The sequence below is a fragment of the Heliangelus exortis genome, chromosome 1, assembly GCF_036169615.1.
Source record: "Heliangelus exortis chromosome 1, bHelExo1.hap1, whole genome shotgun sequence".
Taxonomy (NCBI): domain Eukaryota; kingdom Metazoa; phylum Chordata; class Aves; order Apodiformes; family Trochilidae; genus Heliangelus; species Heliangelus exortis.
This window is the reverse complement of record NC_092422.1, coordinates 189,065,524-189,082,449: the sequence shown is the minus strand read 5'-3', so window position 1 is coordinate 189,082,449 and position 16,926 is coordinate 189,065,524. Positions and strand designations below refer to the sequence as shown.

General features: G+C 38.0%; 1 protein-coding gene across 2 annotated transcripts in view; it reads left to right on the top strand.

Annotated features, from left to right (window-relative positions):
• Window positions 1–16,926, top strand: part of SEMA3D (semaphorin 3D) — a 138,422-nt gene that overhangs the window by 52,421 nt on the left and 69,075 nt on the right. For both annotated transcript variants that reach the window (XM_071734054.1, XM_071734055.1), the window contains one exon: window positions 9,274–9,434. In XM_071734054.1, coding sequence (XP_071590155.1) covers window positions 9,274–9,434 — 161 coding nt within the window. The remainder of the gene's footprint in view (window positions 1–9,273; window positions 9,435–16,926) is intronic.

Here is a 16,926-nt window from a genome sequence, read left to right as displayed (position 1 = left end):
TTGCAGCCTGAACATACAGCTTGTGTGGGCTCTGGTCCAGTGCTTGGGAGTCAAAGAGCAGAATGGCCCCCTCAGCTTCTTACTAGACACTCAGGGCTAGATCTGCAGCTGATAAAATTATTCCAGGTCCCAGTGGTTAAACTGAGGGTTTGGCTTCAAGTCTTGGTGCAAGTGCAAGTGGGGTGTGTGTCTGTCTGTGGAGTATGCAGAGGGTGGGGAAGGGTGGGACGTGCAGCTATTGAGTGTTTCCATAAAAATCTGTGTTGCTCACAGACACTGATTATAACTGGTATGTAGCGTATGGCTGCACTAGTATAAAAATTGCAAATAGTTTTCAGTAATAGAAATTACAGGCAACAAAACTGTACTTTTCTGTCTGTGGGCTGATCTTTTAAGTCTTGAAAAGAGAGACAATAATGAATTAACTGAATAAGTAAATCTGTTTGGTACTAACTCTCCTTTGCACTGTCAACTCACCTTCTACAGGAATAGCTCATGCTGTTCCAAATCTCTCCCAAGCCTGGTAATATTGATAATAATTTGATAATAATGTGTTTTCCAGGCCCATGCTGTCTGATGTTATTACAGCAGAGCTGCTTATGCCACCACAGCTCAAGGTCTCTCATCTTTTAGCATGAGGGCCTTGTCTACTTTGTTATGAACATTATATCCATTAGGAAGCTGGCAAATACATTGAAACTGGTGAGAAAAGTGTTAAAAAAAAGGTGTTATTAAAATATCTGACCATTTAAAACCCAACATTTTTCATATGTAACAGCTGTAGGCTCAGTGGAGCAAGTCCAGGTGTTAGATGAGAAGTTTGAGAATATAGGTCTGAATAAAGTGAGTCAGACTCTCAAAGAGATCTGTCAGCACCTGTCAGTACTGTCAGACAGCTACTGAGCCAAATCCAGGTTTCTGTAGCAAATTATACCTTGGATTTGTTTGAGAAAAGTCCTTGCAGGTTTAAATCCTGAGCAATGAAATCCACAACAAAATTCTCATTCGCTGTAAGTGTGAAACTAAGTCCACTTATCTGCATTCCTAAGGCTGGAATTTCATCAACAGCACAAAAACTGAGTAAGGACTTTAAAACATGTCATGTTCTGTACAGCTGCTACCAGATAGTGTGAGCAGAAGAAATAACACAAACTGCTGGTGTTTTATCAGCCCACAGATATAGGGGCTATAAGATGTAGCAAAGAGCTCTTCTCTCTGTGTGCATGTGCAGAGAATATCATGTTCTCATCAGTTTCTCTGAAAGTGCAGCTACTGTTGCTTGAAAATTCCATTTTTGCATCATTCTGAACTGAACTGAAGGGCTGGTACTATTTTCAAGACAAGTGCAATATAGTGACAGTAATTTGTTTTGAAGGGAGGGATAGCACTGCATATAATTTTATGAACCATAGTCAGACAAAGGAAGATCTATATTCCTTAAAGTGCTGAGCATGGTCATCATGTTGCATTTTTAACACCCGGATGTACTCACAAAGTGCAACACACATCTCCATTGAAGCAGGAAAGAATGAATCCACTGCTACCAAGTGCAGTGTGTTCATTCATGCAAGTTAATGCAAGTCCCAAATCCCTTAGGTGGTTTAATGCTAAATGTCTACTAGGCACTACCTATTGTTGGTGCACTTTGCTTGTTTTGCCTGTCCCTCAGAGCGTGCCCTAACCTTCACACTTCATTCCTCATGGCTATGTCCTTTGTAAGATTCACACCTCTCTGGTTGCACGGCATATAGTTAAGCACCCAAAGGTAGCTAGAAGGTTTATGACATGAGATGGTAGACTAGGTGGAGCAGTAAAACTGATTCACAGTGAGTTTCACTTGGGTATTATGAAGAAGCCCGTCAAAGAGGATTTTGTCATTATTTCCACCTGACACCTATCACTGCACTCTGGCTTTCTGTGTGTTTCATTGGAGGGACAAGAGGTTGGGAAATGATTAACCAGGGAGAAAATGCAATTACTTTATTCTGAGTTGTTCCAAGACAACTAAAAATTTAAATTCTAATTAAAGAGAGCAGGAGTAGCAGAATTCATTTGGAGCTGCCTTTTTCCAGGGTCAGTAAACTCATATGCTATTGACTACTCCATATCTAGTGATGTGGGGTTTCAGTATAGCTGTAGAAGTAGGTGAGTTTATAAGCCATCTCCTTCAGTGTCCTGGTTTGGACAATATTACAGTATAACAGGGCAGAGGTTTTGGCTCAGCTGCTTGACACTTAGATCACTGGAAGATACTTCTAAAAGAAAGGGCTAGAGCATAGTCTCTACTTAAGCTCCTCATCTATATGACTGAGAAGAATTCTGGCCTCTGATTTCAATAAAGGCCTACAATTTTATTCTGCCAGATATAAGGTGAAAGTCTTTTGTTCTTAGAGAATCTTTTCACCACTGGGATACTTTGCAGGGAATTTGAAATAATATGGAAGTGTAAGAAAGCAGATTTCAGTCAAGTAACTTAGATTTTTTTTCTCATTACATGAGACTGGCAGCCAGACTGAGGATCTGTGAAAGGTGAAGTGAAAAAAGGCAAGTTCACTTCTGACAACTGAAAATGAGGAAATAAAGGTGATGAGTTTGCATACTGTGTCTTACATTTAAAAAGCATATTTGGTACTTTTAAAAATCCATTGGTGTGCCAGGAATTCTTAATGGACAGGTATATGAGATGAGATGCCAAAATTTATCTACTCGCTACCAAAGCTCATAAGTTTGCTGATCATTTATATTGAATTGCATTTCAAGTGCATATTCCTTAGGTATCCACAGTATCACTCTATAAAGAAAAAAACAAACAAACCCCAAAACATTTTTCTTTAATCTTGCCTTGGAAACAACAGTAAGTTTGCTTACTTTGGCAGTTTTGCAAGGTAAACTACTTAAGAAAATGGAACCCATGCAAATCCATGGTCTTAGGTCTTCAGAGAAACAAATGTTTCAATGAGATACATCTCTATTTCTGCTATCTAAACTTAATTATTCTGTGAAGTTTGTGAATTAGACCTTTGCATTTTTTCACCAATAACATGAAGTCACAAAGCAGCTTTTAATAATCTCTGCAATAACACTTTATAAGTTATTTGTGCAGCTGTTTCGCTAGACAAATTAATTTTCAGTTAAAATGCAACTAAAATATACTTCCATAAATATAAGTGAGAACTGTTTAGCTCATGCTTTCACTGGGTATATTTTTGGTGGCAAGCACCTACATGTTCCATTTTACAATATTACCATTTGTGCGGATTTAAAAACAGCGAGAAAGAGAGAACAGTGTGTCCGGATTTCACTCCCATCTCTGAAACAGATGAAATGAATAATCATCAGTAGTTTTAATTCTGATTTTGCAGGAACACCTTTCAAGTGAGCCTTGCTGATATGAAATCAAATCAGGTCCCACAGTTTGAGTTACTTTTTTGCCTCTGTATGAGTGATGTAGCCATTGCTAAGGTTATCTAAGATAAGATGACCTGTGTTTTTGCAATGAAAGGTGTAAAAAATATCTTCACAGCACTGCACAGTGACCTAATACCTAGTTACTGTTGTCTGATGATGGTTTTTGAAGCATAGTGCATAATGGAGCTTCTTTAATTATTTAAGGATTACTACTTAAATTACTTTTCCTGGGTTGTAAAATACTGACAGATTTGACATCTATCAATAAGTATTTGCAAATAGAGATGTGAGAAATCTTTGGTTTGCTGATTGCTGAGCAGGTCTATGGAAGTACCTGAAGCTTGAAGTGAAAGTGCCCTGAAATGCTTTAAAATCTGCAGCAGACTATTCCTGAATTTTGATGCAATCCTTGAGAAAGTTCCCTTTCCAGTGTCACCTCCCTAGGCTTCCATACCCTCCTGAAAAAAAATTCAGTTCTAAAAGAGGAATAGAAGTGCCTAAGCTAAAAATATGTGGTGGAGTACAATGTGGTTTGGTTACTACTCAGAAAGAGAACCAAGATTTTGACACAATATTGTGCCAATGAGAAATTTTCTCTGTTCCCAGTAATCTATATGCTTTTGGAAAGGCCTTGCAGTGTCATGAACATGGCATTTTCCTCCAGGCCAAATAAAATTCATCATGTAACAGTGAGAGACATATGGCATGCACAACAATTCATCATGGTCTATGGTGAGATACAGCTAAACAAACTATAACTCCCTTCTTGCAATAAGCAGTAGACATTAGTAGTAGACTGGAACTATTCTCTTTGCCTTCATATAAACACATCTGTGGAAATGAGATCTTTTAAAGTCAGAATATTTTAAGAATTAAGTGAATTTCTGTGTTTATGTTACATTGACATTTCTATATCACAACAATTTAGTTGAAGATTCATACAATACCCATGTAAATTGTCATGGGTGTTTTCTGTAATGTGTAAGGACTTGCTCCTAGCTAGAGGAAAATGTTGTGACGTTTGTTTTTTACTGTATACGAAAATTACAGAATATACAAACTTTAAAGTCAAAGTCCTTTGAACATGTCATTAAATGTAGCTGGTTTGGAACAGGTTGAGGAGTTCCCCTTCTGCCAATTTTAGCCCATCATTACAAAAAATACCTGTGACTGGCCATAAAGGCAGTTCTGGGTCTCAACCAAGTGGTTCCAGATTGCTGGATTTTTATACCATGTGGTGTTAAGGAATGGCAGTATGGTCACCACATATGTGACTCAAGGCTAAGAAGTCTAAATATGCTGTATAAATGTAAATACATGTTACCAGAACACGGTGAGATTTTTTTTTTTTTCATTTGAACCCTTTATGCTGTGACTCTGCAGCTGGAGATTATTTGGGTAAGCAATGATTAGGCTGTTGAGAGCCAAGTCCACTGACATAATTTCAAAATGGATAAAATCTAGCCATCATGCCAACTTCTAACACTCAGCCATAAAACATTAATCCAGAAAGGGGGTTTGCTGAATATTCATTTAATTGCCAGACTGGAAAAGTGTTAATTTTCAATAAAAGAGCAAATATACACTATAAACTGAGTGCTGAATATGTACTTGTGAAAGACCATTCCTGTAACTAACTTTGTTTCTGTGGACTGTAAGAATGGTGTTTCTGTATTAGCCCAGCTACAGATATGCAGTGGTTTAAATCAACTGCTTGGTCTAAGCTTGAAAACCACTGTGCAAATGTACTTTTCATAGTAAACTTTTCTAATGTAATATCCTTGCTGATGTTAAATACTCTCTCTGTGAAGGGTGATTTCAACCCGTAAGTTTTGATGAGGGGAACAATGATTAATTTGGCTGTAATTTAATCAATTCTCTGTTAATGTTTACTTGACAAATTTTGTTAGGTCGTGTTTTGTTTTCAGTTTTATCAGTCACCATGTTCAGAGTCTTATTTCCAAGCTCTTTTCAATAGTTCACAAATAGCTGACCAAACCTGGTTCTCTGCCACTTTGCAGCTTGTGTTGTCATTTACGTCAGTAAGAAATCAGTGTGCAATGCTGTCATTTCAACCAGGAACATTTGTAAAATGTTTTCCTTATGGTGCAGTGAAACAAATGACTGTAAGGCACTAGTCAGGACTCATTTCTATTTGTGTGTTTCAGTCATGAGGCAACTTTTTCCCTCCCTGCTGTAGCTGTCCTAGGTGGTTCTTAGCTGAGAAATACCAGAGTGTTAAGTAATAACTGACAGATGTCCTTTTGAGATGTCACTGCAGAGCTCATTCCTTCCAAATGTGAAAGAAGTGGAAAGTGGAGAGCAGTCTTGGTCATTGCCTTTTAAGTTATGTGAAGAATCAGATCTACATATTTTGGCAAGGGGCACACTTGCTATGGCTCATGGATTGCATAATGTAGGCAACAAAACGAAGTGCTTGAGAGTATTTGCATAAATGTATCATTTGTCATTACTTGGATCAAGTTCCTATGTGTGGAGGCTTTTTCTCTCATCTTCTGCATCTTAGTTGCCCATGTCCTGCAGGTGAGCACTGGGATATGACTGGAAGCTTGTAATCAGAAGAGATTTAAAAGTAGCAGAGGGTGATACGATTTGCTGAAATGCAGAAGCCCATTAAATTAATTAATCTCTCCTGCTTACCCATGTTAATGCCTGTGAGTGACTAATTACTAGATATTTTGATCCTGTGTTCCTCTTCTTCCTTTCATTCTTTGTACTAATTGGGACACAGAATAATTAAATAGAGATTTAATCTTAAGTGCAAACTTTATAAGGCATTTATTATTGCATACAGTGGATCAGATAATCTAGTAATGCAGACAGCTTTTATATCATGGTTGGAGAAAAGAAAGATGATTACTCAGAAACATGCTTTAGCAATGCTTAGCTGAGAAATAGTATTTAAGAGATCAGCTGAGAAGAATTTGAGTAGCCCAAGGGAGCTAAAACTTCCTGCAATGCTGTGATCAGAATCAGAGAAACCCTTTCCAATAAACAGCTCCATCATTTTCTGTACCAAGAATTTCCAGTCAGAAAAAAACAAGGGAGGAGGTTTGTACAGAACATGATGTCTAATGAAGACTCATCTACATCACACACACAAATTAATAGGATTTCACTAGAAGTGGCTGTCCTGTAACTGAGAACTCAGTAACAGCAAGTGTCAGGAGAAGTACATCTTTATTTCTTACTGGGTGAAAACACACTTGTAGAGTAAGCTGAGCTTCAGAAGTTCTGTGTTTAGAGGCCTTTATGTTTTCCTTTTTAAAATCTGTATTTATTTATTGCACTGGCTTAGCTATTCTTCAGCCAGCTCTCGTGTAAGAAGTCATTTGGATAAGATTTAGGTTTTATAGTACTATGCTAACCATAAGCTATTCTAAAGTGATCTTTCTGTCAATTAATAAGCAGGTCTTTTAAAGTGTTACTAATTAAAAAAAAAAAAAAAAAGGAAAAAAAAAAAAAAAAAAAGGAAAAAAAAAAAGAACCCTTACATTTTTGGCTTCACAAAAGACATGTGAGAAAGGATAGTGCTGGTGAAAGCAATGTAGTTCTTAATGTTGCATTTAATTTTTCAAATATTTTTTCAAAGTTCTGCCAAAGAAATCTCACCTATGGGAATAGGAGCTGTAATACAAGACAATTTGTTTTCAGACTGTTCTGTAACAACGTTTTCAGCAGTGAGCCAGACAAAACCACACAAGCTTAAGCAGAAGTGACTGAGCCAAAAAATAATTGCCAAAACCATATAGCAGGTAGTCAGATTAATAATAATAAAATATTTTTTCTCCCAAAGTGCTGCTTATTAACCAGCAACAGGACTTAATCTTTGCTTTGCCTGTCACATGTTTTGCAAGGGACCTCCTAGTTTCTTGGGTAGTTCCTATGAAAAACAGTGGACCTGATTTTCATTGTGTTCAGGAAGTGTAAATAACTTGCACTCTAAGCTGGCCTCTGCAGCAGGAAGGATATATTGTCCACCCAGTGCCATGGAAGGTCTAAATGTCCATAACTATATATACAATTCAGTACAGGATTTGCCTTTCTGTCTGATGATTTCTCAATAGTTTAGCTTGGGGAGTTTGTAGAACTGATTCGTGTCTATTTTCATTTTCCCCAAATTAATGGCTTTGGTTAGGTTAGGTTTGGTTAGGTCCAACAAGACCTAACTCTATTGTTCTTTTCTGTATGTTGCTTGTGTCCTCATCCACAATTATATCCACAGTCTTCGTTAAGCAAAAGGTTACAGCCATTTTATTTTACCACATTTTGTCTTTTTTTACAGGAGAAGCAGAGATTCTTTCATTAGTTTCACAGGGAAATTTTTTTTCCTTAATTATCTCTTGACAGATTGGAAGCCACTATTAAATCACACTAAAATTTAAGTGTTGATTTTTTGCTTTTAATAGGGAAACTTTGTCTGCAGAGATGAAGAAACAGTCATCCATTTCCATCTCTGTAAGGAAAGGGAAGAACTCAAGATCTTAGAGCTCTTGCTACTGAATCCTCCCCTTAATATTCCTCTATATTTCTTTCATTACAGTAATATGTCCTGAGATATACCTCTTCTCTATGGTTGCTTATTCAGATCTCAATTCTCAATTGAGATTATAGTAATTGAAAAATTATTTAAAGTAGTTCTGTATACTGTCACCACAACTCAATATGAGACAATGGACAAGTGCAACCTTACACCAAATTCTATACACATTATGGTTCTCACCTTGTTTCTCTTCCTGTCAACCACAGATTGGCTTAATGTCCAAGGGAAAATCAGTAAAGGGTGGTGTCCCACTCACAATTAGGGTTCATACCAAGACCAGTGCCATTGAATATGTTAATCAATTACATAGTGGGATTGAGTGAATTCTCACCAACTTTGTGGATGACACCACTGGGAGTAGTGTGTCCAGTACTGGGGGCCTCAGTACTACAAAGATAAGGACTTGCTGGAGCAGGTCCAGAGGTCCACAAAAATGGGCAGAGGGTGGGAGCACATCTCTGTGAGGAAAGGCTGAGAGTTGGGGTCGTTTTGCCTGGAGAAGAGAAGGCTCCAGGGAGACCTTATTGTGGCCTTTCAATATATAAAAGGAGCTTGTGATAAAGACTTTTTATCAGGACCTTTAGTGACAGAACAAAGGGCAATAGTTTTGAACTAAATGAGGGTAGGTTTAGTTTGGACAAAAGGAAGAAATTATTTACTGTGATAATTGGTGGTGGGGACATGAGCACAGGTTGCCCAGAGGAGTTGTGGATGGCTTATCACTGGAATTGTTCAAGATCAGGTTGAGCAACCTGATTTAGTGAAAGATGTTCCTGCCTGTGGCAGGGGGTGTGGACTAGATGAGCTTTGAAGGTTCCCTCTAGCTCAGACCATTCTGAGTCTATGGTAGATGCCCCTTCTAAATACTGCTTCCTGCTTAAACAGTTCTTTGTTTGGATTGATCTTTGCTCCTTAATATGTAGAGCATGAGTATGATGATATAAACATAAAGCAGATTTCTTAAAATGAAGGAGAGAAATAGCAGATATTTTGCTAAATTCTGTCACCTTAGTTTATAATTTCTGTCAAAGAATGTGATTCATTTATGTCTTCAGCATACTTTATTAAGAAAATTTCATACAGAAAAATGTTTGTGAAAGTAAATATTACCCAATTTGGAAGTAAAAAGCCCAAAAGAAAACTGAGGTTAACAGGATTTGTATTATGACCCTGGAAAGACACACTGTGAGACTGCAGTTATCTCACCGGCATGCTCCATGCTGGTTGCATATATTTGTAAAAGACACCAATGATTCATATGTAGACATTCTATTATAAAGATTTTCTTCATTTTCCCACAGACTTGCTGCTTTCAAACAGCTGCATCCCATTCCTGGGCTCAACAGAGGGGCTTGATTTTCGAACCCTGCTGCTAGATGAGGAGAGGGGCCGGCTGCTAATCGGAGCTAAAGACCACATCTTCCTGCTCAACTTGGTTGATTTAAACAAAAACGTAAAAAAGGTCAGTATACTTTCCACAGAGTTAATCTCGTAAGTTCAGTCTTTTCCTTTTTCTCTCTCATCTTTTTTTTCTTCACTGGGTAACTGACAAATTCATTGTGCAATACTGTGTACCAGGATTTGATAATCTTACCTCTCACCACCATAGTCTCACAGGTTATCTTTGATAAATTGAATTTCTTATGTTTTGTGACGTCCTGTAACAATACATGGAGGAGCCCTGCAATGCATGAAAGTAATACCAATATATTGGTAAAAGAGACAAAAATGCAGCTCTTCTTGCTTCTTAATTTTCCTGGCACCGCTGGGATTACATTACTGTGATATTAAAGAGAGCAGAGACAATTTGGATGGTTTAGATTATGGTAAAAATGTTAGTGGCAATTTTAACATTTGTATTAGTATCTAGAATTACTACTGATAGGAGAAGCTTCCACTGGGATCTACTGTACACCCTTGTCCAAGCCCTATGACACTGTGTGAACTCCAGATAATAAGATGGCAATGTAGTGTTCCTTATTTCTAGCAGACATTATGAGCTTTTACAAGCACAATTGATGGCTACATGTACAAAACAGACTCTTGCACAGGAACACACATGAAAGTTGCTTTCTTGCTTGTTCCATATATGCTACTTATGTGAGAAAAATTCAAATTCTCAGCTGTGTGGTATTTTCTTTAAGCACCAGGAGGAGGTTTTAAATTACTGGGTTCTGCTGTCAGCTCTGAAGAGGTAACTGACCCTGAATTAATTCAACTGAAATGCTGGGGCTTAGCAGGTGTAACAGGAGACTATTTTGCCACACATGTTTGAGTGCAACACTTGCTGTCTTTGTGTAGAAGAGATACAGTACCAGGCTGAATATCTTATTTCTTACTTTTTTCATCTGCTATGCACCATATGCCAGTTTCCTTAAAGCTCAAATTTTGAGCATTTCAGGAAATTTCTTCCCCGAGATGCTTTATCCGTCACTTAACTTACATCTTCCATCTCAGTAGTTTATCAAAAAGCAGCACCTCCTCCTGATAACAACATTATTCATATTCAGATTTTCAGATTATAGATTGATTTCTGGCATAGGCTTTCTGTAAAAACAAATTCTGTTTGTGTGCAAAGCAGATTTCAGTTTCTGTGGGATGCTGCTTACCTCCTGAGAGATGCTGAGTGCTGTCACCTCCCATTATGTTCCGTGGGGCTTGATTAGTTCAGAGCTTTCTGGAGGCGGTAGCACCCTGCATGATCTGGCCCTCCATCCAAGCTGGTAACATTTTCCCTTTAGCCAAACCACCACTGATCATTAGGGATGTTGTGCTTTCCAAGAAGAGTAGAACACAGATGGAGCCAGTAGAATTAGTGTGCAATCAGACGGTGCCATTTAATAAAGAAATTGTAGAGCAAAGGCTCTGTTTACTGTTAAGTACGGGCTGTTGCAGTAGGACAAGGGCAATGGTATTAAAGTAAAAAAGGTTAGATGCAGACTAGATATAAGGAAGAAATCTTTTACAGTGAGGGTGGTGAAAAACTGGAACAGATTTCCCAGAGAGGTGGTAGATGCCCCATCCCTGGAAGTGTTTAAGGCCAGGTTGAGTGGGGCTTTAAGCAATCTGATCTTATTGAAGATGTCCCTGCTCACTGCAGGATGGTTGTACTAGGTGACCAAAGTTTCCTTCCAGCCCAAATCATGCTGTCAGTCTATGATTTTACTATTTGTATGAAAATTTGCATTTGGTAAGCTGAATAGATAATGTATACCTACATATCTGGAAGAATGGAAATAAAATTCATAACTGCTTGTACATCTGGACTAAAGAAATGATTGTCTGCAAATTCACAAACTTCCACTTCTCAGTTTAACCATTCAGGTCATCCTTAACTTTTCAGACCAAACACTGAGGCAAGGTGGATTTAAATATCCAAAACTGACTGCAAAGCTATGCAGAGCATTCTGATGTGCTGATTTCCAAGGTTTCTTAGGTAATTCAGCAACTTTAGAAACTTACCGTCTTGGGTAAGTAGCACAGGTAACACAAAACCTATCCCACAACTGTTTCTGTTTGTTTCCTCTGTGCTGGAATGGTAGAAATGTGGTTTGGGATGGAAGAGATGAGATGATGAGATGAGATGAGATGAGATGAGATGAGATGAGATGAGATGAGATGAGATGAGATGAGATGAAGGAAGTTGCATGAGAAGTTATGCATAAATCTCAGTCCCTGAAAAGGTTTCAATGCTAAAGGATACTCTCCAGTAGCAGAGAAGTGTCAGAAAGTAGCATTTGCCTGTGCTGTGTTTAGATTGACCATGGTTTGGGTTGGCGCCAGTCCAGGCGGCTCACTTCCAAGCTTTCCCTGGGAGAGGAAACCACACATGTTGGGACTACAAGGGTCTGAAGTGTCTCCTTTGTACTCCTCCGGAGTAAGAGTCATCTGTAAAAAAGATATCTCCTTATATACAGCCACTAAAATGAGAGGTAATTGATTAGAATATTAAGTTTCTTCCTATAAATGATTTGTTTCTTAATGATTTTGAGGGAGGAGGGCTAAAACCAGGAAGCTGAGGCTGGTGAGAGGTGTAAGAACTTTGTAAGAATATTGTATATATGGTTTTATTTCTTTTTTTAAAAATTGAACATGAACTGTAGAATGCTCTATGCTGCGTAGATTCAGATTACTTTAAGTAAGCTCTCAATTTCAGATATTTGTTGTACTAGGAACTACTGATACACCAAAAAGCCAAAGAAAGATCCTCAACAATTCATTCCCAGAAAATCTTCATGTGTGAATATAATTACTTGGCAAGATCGTATTGTACAGTCTGATGCTCTATATTCAGGTATTTCTGGAGTAGTATCCAAAGAAACATCCAAAGCATTATATCTTTTCCCCTCCTTTGATGTATACATATACATAATTTAATAACATCATTTTTATGACCTTATAATTTACTTAAATTAGCTAATTTAACTTATATATATTAAGTTATGACTTTATTTCCTGGTATGTTTTTCCTGAGGAAATAAATCAATTGTTCCTATTTCTTAAATCATTGCAATTTTTATTCAATTTATTGTGTAATTGGTTGAAGACTTCCTTAGCTGTCAGCTTGAGAAAAAATCATCCAGTTTCCAGTATTTGCAAATCTTATTATAAAACAACAGTAAATGACATAGGGTAATAGAAAAGTCCTCCAGAATGAAGGACAAATGCAGAAAGCTAAAATGGTTACACTCTACAAATATCTAAAGCACAGCAAAAGATAAGTAATCCTCTTTCTCTAGCGGGGGTAAAATTTCTGTGAACTGTGAACCTGAATAGAAGCCTCTAGCTTCTGTTGCAGGAATAGCATTATCAAGTGCCATAGTCCTTCTTGAAAGATCCTGAGATTCCTGACAAGTATTGTCAGCTATTTATAATTTGGAGGATTTGTGGTTCCATCCTATAAATAAAATAAAGATGTTCAGCAAAAGAAAGCAGAAAAGAGCAGCAGCAGCATGCATTTATCAGGGAAATACAAATGTGGACAATAAATTTGAAGACAACTTTGCCATAATCTGTAGAAATGAAGTGTAAAATGAGCAAACATGTTTAATAGCATAAGAGGCTGGAAAACCTGAGAAGAAATTCTATAGGAACCCTAAGGCCTGGGATCCTGCTAAAAATATTGCTTTGGTACATAAGGAGGGGTTTTTGAGCTTACCTAAAGCCTTTGTTATTTTACTCCCTAAACTAAATAAATATTGAATAGAAAATATTTTCAGCTAGGTAAACCTTTTAAAAACTGCTGCAAAGAAATGGTGCACCTTTCTGTAAGCCCTGTGCTCTGGGTAAATGGCGTTATGTGTCAGCACTATTATCACTGTGTAATCCGCAGCGTGACCCGCCCATCTCTGCAGGAGTAGGAATGCTATCAAGGGCTGACAAGCTTTTGAAAAGCTGCCAACCTGCAGGAGCTGTCAGTGCTAGAAGACACAGCCACATGTGGGCCAAATAGATAAACATGTCAGATCCCCAATAGCAGCTTTGGAACAAGTTGTTTTCATCTGCCCCTGTGTGTATTGGCACAGGGTCACAAATTATCTTAGCTTGGAGCATCCTTGGTTTGTATTTGCTACTATTTTTTTGGCATTACCAGGTGCAGCTGTCTTATGACTTATCCTTTAATGCCTTCTTATATTGATTTTTATCTTCAGCTCAAGTAAAAAATACATATGCATATATATATATAAAAAATGGGTAAATGCTTACGAAATAACTGCAAATACTTGTGTAATTTTCTATACCTTCAGTGCTTACCAACAGCCCAAGTGCTGTTGCATGCCAGCACTGTCATCACTAGGTAATATTTTCAGTGTGATCCACCCATCCCTGCAGGTAGAGGAATATAGATACAAATACAGATGCATGTTTATGCAAAACAGCCCCCTCGAAATATAGAAGCCAAATTTTACAGTCATTTCAGTGAGAAACCTCCTCTCCATCTAGATAAGCATTGGCTCCATTAGGAAAGAAACTGGTGGGAATTTAACCAGTATTGAAGGGAGGCTTTGGTTCTCACCATCAAGCCAGACCATGGAACACACAGAGTCTGAGATCTTTAATACAGCCTTGGAACACAGTAACACAAAGATTGATCCATCTTGAAAAAATATGTGCTGCTTAGTTTGTATGTCAAAGGAATTCAGCTTTCTGCCTCTTAACAAAAGCTGTAGACCGACTGAGGGTGAAATTTTCTTGACATACCAAACCAGTATTACATGGAAACCACTGAACATACCTAAAGTTCTTGATCTGGGAACATGAAGAGTAGGAAGATCTAGAATAAACCCAGTGGAACTGGAGGAGGATGGTCATGACTCCATCTGGGATGGTGTTTGTGATAAGAAAAAGTTCTAAGAACAGAAGTGAGGTGAGGCTGAGGTTAGATGGGCAGGATTTGACCCTACGCACATGAGAAATTAGTTCTCAGATGTGTGTGCTGATGGCCCCGCCTTTCTGGGTGTTGCAATTCAGAGAATACTCATTTCCACCTATTTTAGAGTCTTTTCCTTCATCCCAAAACTGATGGAAGTAGAAACCATCTTACCTACAATTTACAATAAAAAAAGGGTGGTTGTACTGGTTATCCATATATTTTGGTGTTCTGTCCCCAGAGACAGTCAGCAGTGAGCACTGAAGGAAGAGCTTAAGGAGAAGTCATAGTAGTGCTTCAGGTTAGGGACTTCCAGAGACAAAGGTGATTGCTATCCCTTGGAGGACCCTCATCATTGAGCTATGTAATTCTTGTTTTGGACCTCTGAATACTCCAAGAGTCCATAACATTGTTTGATAGACTAAAATTCAGACACCTGTGTAGACAAGATGGAAGCTTTTAAATAGTGTTTATGGATGCAAGACAGCAGACAGGGACAAGATGTGAAGAAAGCAGTATCTAACCAGAACCACAGCAATCCTAGGTGGAAGAGAGTATCTCAGTTATTTCCTTTTGCATTGTTGCCATAAATTACATTTCCATAAACATCCACTGTCTTTTTTGTATTTTACCCCTATGTTTTCCTTCTCACTGAAAACTTTTACTCAGTTTGAGTAAAAACTTGAGTTTTTTCAAAGGTAGGATTTGTCTTCAGTCTGTGATAAACATCATGAGGAATGAATGCCATGCACCCTAAAATCCTGGCGTACAGTTTCCTTTTAGGAGAAGCAGGTAGTACTCAGAAGTCTGCTATGGCTGCTTTGTGGAAAGTGAAGTGTAAAAACATTGCAACTTTACAAAATTTAATCCAGTGTAAATGAGATCAGCATCTGGTCCATTTCCTTTAAACTTTCACATATGCTCATAATGTACACATGAAAATGCCCTTTAAAAAAGAAAACCTGAAGTACTGAAAGCACTGGCTGCTTCTAAAGTTGTGTTGGAGAGTGGATTACAGCTTAGGAGGGAACTGTGGCATGTACAGATCTCGCTTCTACTGAGACAGATGCAACATAAAAAGCCCATTTGGTTCTAATAAGAGATTTCACTCTAACAGCCACCTGCCAAATTTAAGCTACCAAAAGTCTGTGAATGTGTCATCCACATACACAACTGTTATTTCTCTCTGACTTGCAGTGCACTTTACTCAATGTGTCAGCACTGTGAAAATAAAGAATTTCACTGAGTTGATCCTCATACCCTCTCCACCCACTCCCCACACCCCATGCCACACGAAATTATGTCTTTCGGATATCCTGGTTTCTCTTACTGTGAAGGAATTTGAGATGGAAATTCCATTCACGTCTCACTGAATGTATAAGGGTATGGTCAGTGCGTCAGGTGTAGGAATGTTGGAAGAGGGAAAATCTATTTCAGGTAAGTAAAAGAGATGCAGGGATACATTCTTGGCATTTTAGGGATCTCTTAAGTATTTCTGAGATAAACGGTTGAAAAGAAAGATAAGGTGAATGATCTGCTCCTAAATACAGCGTGGCTAGATTTCAAAATCAGGGAGAAATTCAGATAAGGAATTCAGATGTCTCAACTTCTTTTGTTGATGACTTTAAAATACTGAGTTCCAGAGTACAACAAGTACAGTGGGAGCCAGTCACAAGAACAGCTCAGGGTAATCTTCTTCATAGAATTTATATATGAGAACAATTTGTCCAGTTCCCCAAGTTGTGGACTTCCCATACTGCACACATAAATGCAACAGATGTGAGATATTTAGAGAGCAACTGGTAGACTTGCATGCTATGTTAAAATTGGGTCATTTTCCCATTAATTGAAGTATCTTTTATGTACAGGAAAATAATGCTAAAAAAAGCATTAAACTCTTGGTAGGGATTGTTGGGAAATTCAATAATTTTCTAGTGCTTGTGGTAATTTTCAATGAACTGACCTGGAGTCAGTATACAGAAGTGACAAATCTTATGGTTCTCAGGAAGCAAACCATGAACACCCATTCTTACAGTATTTGCCTGTGATATTTATGATATTTTCTTATGCAGCAGTGTGGCAGTCTTACTGGATCACTGTTATATCTTTTCTCGGTGCTCCTGCATCTTACAGTTTTTCTTTGCTTTTCGTTTTTCAGCTACGGATTGCTAAGTTTTTCAGGAAAAAACCCAAAACCATCACACATTGTCATTTTACTAGTGAGAAAATTGAGACCTGACCATCCCATATCACAGGACAATAGCGAAACTGGGATTAGACTCCTGATATAATTCAGCAGTTTTGGCTCATGTTGCCCTACTTATGTGCTTTATGGTCACATTGGGTTAAGTCATGAATATGCTCCTTTTTTTTCTTTTTTTTTTTTTTTTTTTTTTTTTTTTTTCCGTGGAGGGAGTCTTTTCCCATGGAGGAGAGTTTCTCAGAGGGAGTGGATTGCATATGCCAGTGTCACCATAGCTTTATAGCTCAATCTGGCTTTTTTCTTTAGAAGCTGCAGATGGAATTGTCGTATAGGGAATTCACTCATACCAATGAGCTTTAGCTTCGGAGTTACTGTCTACAT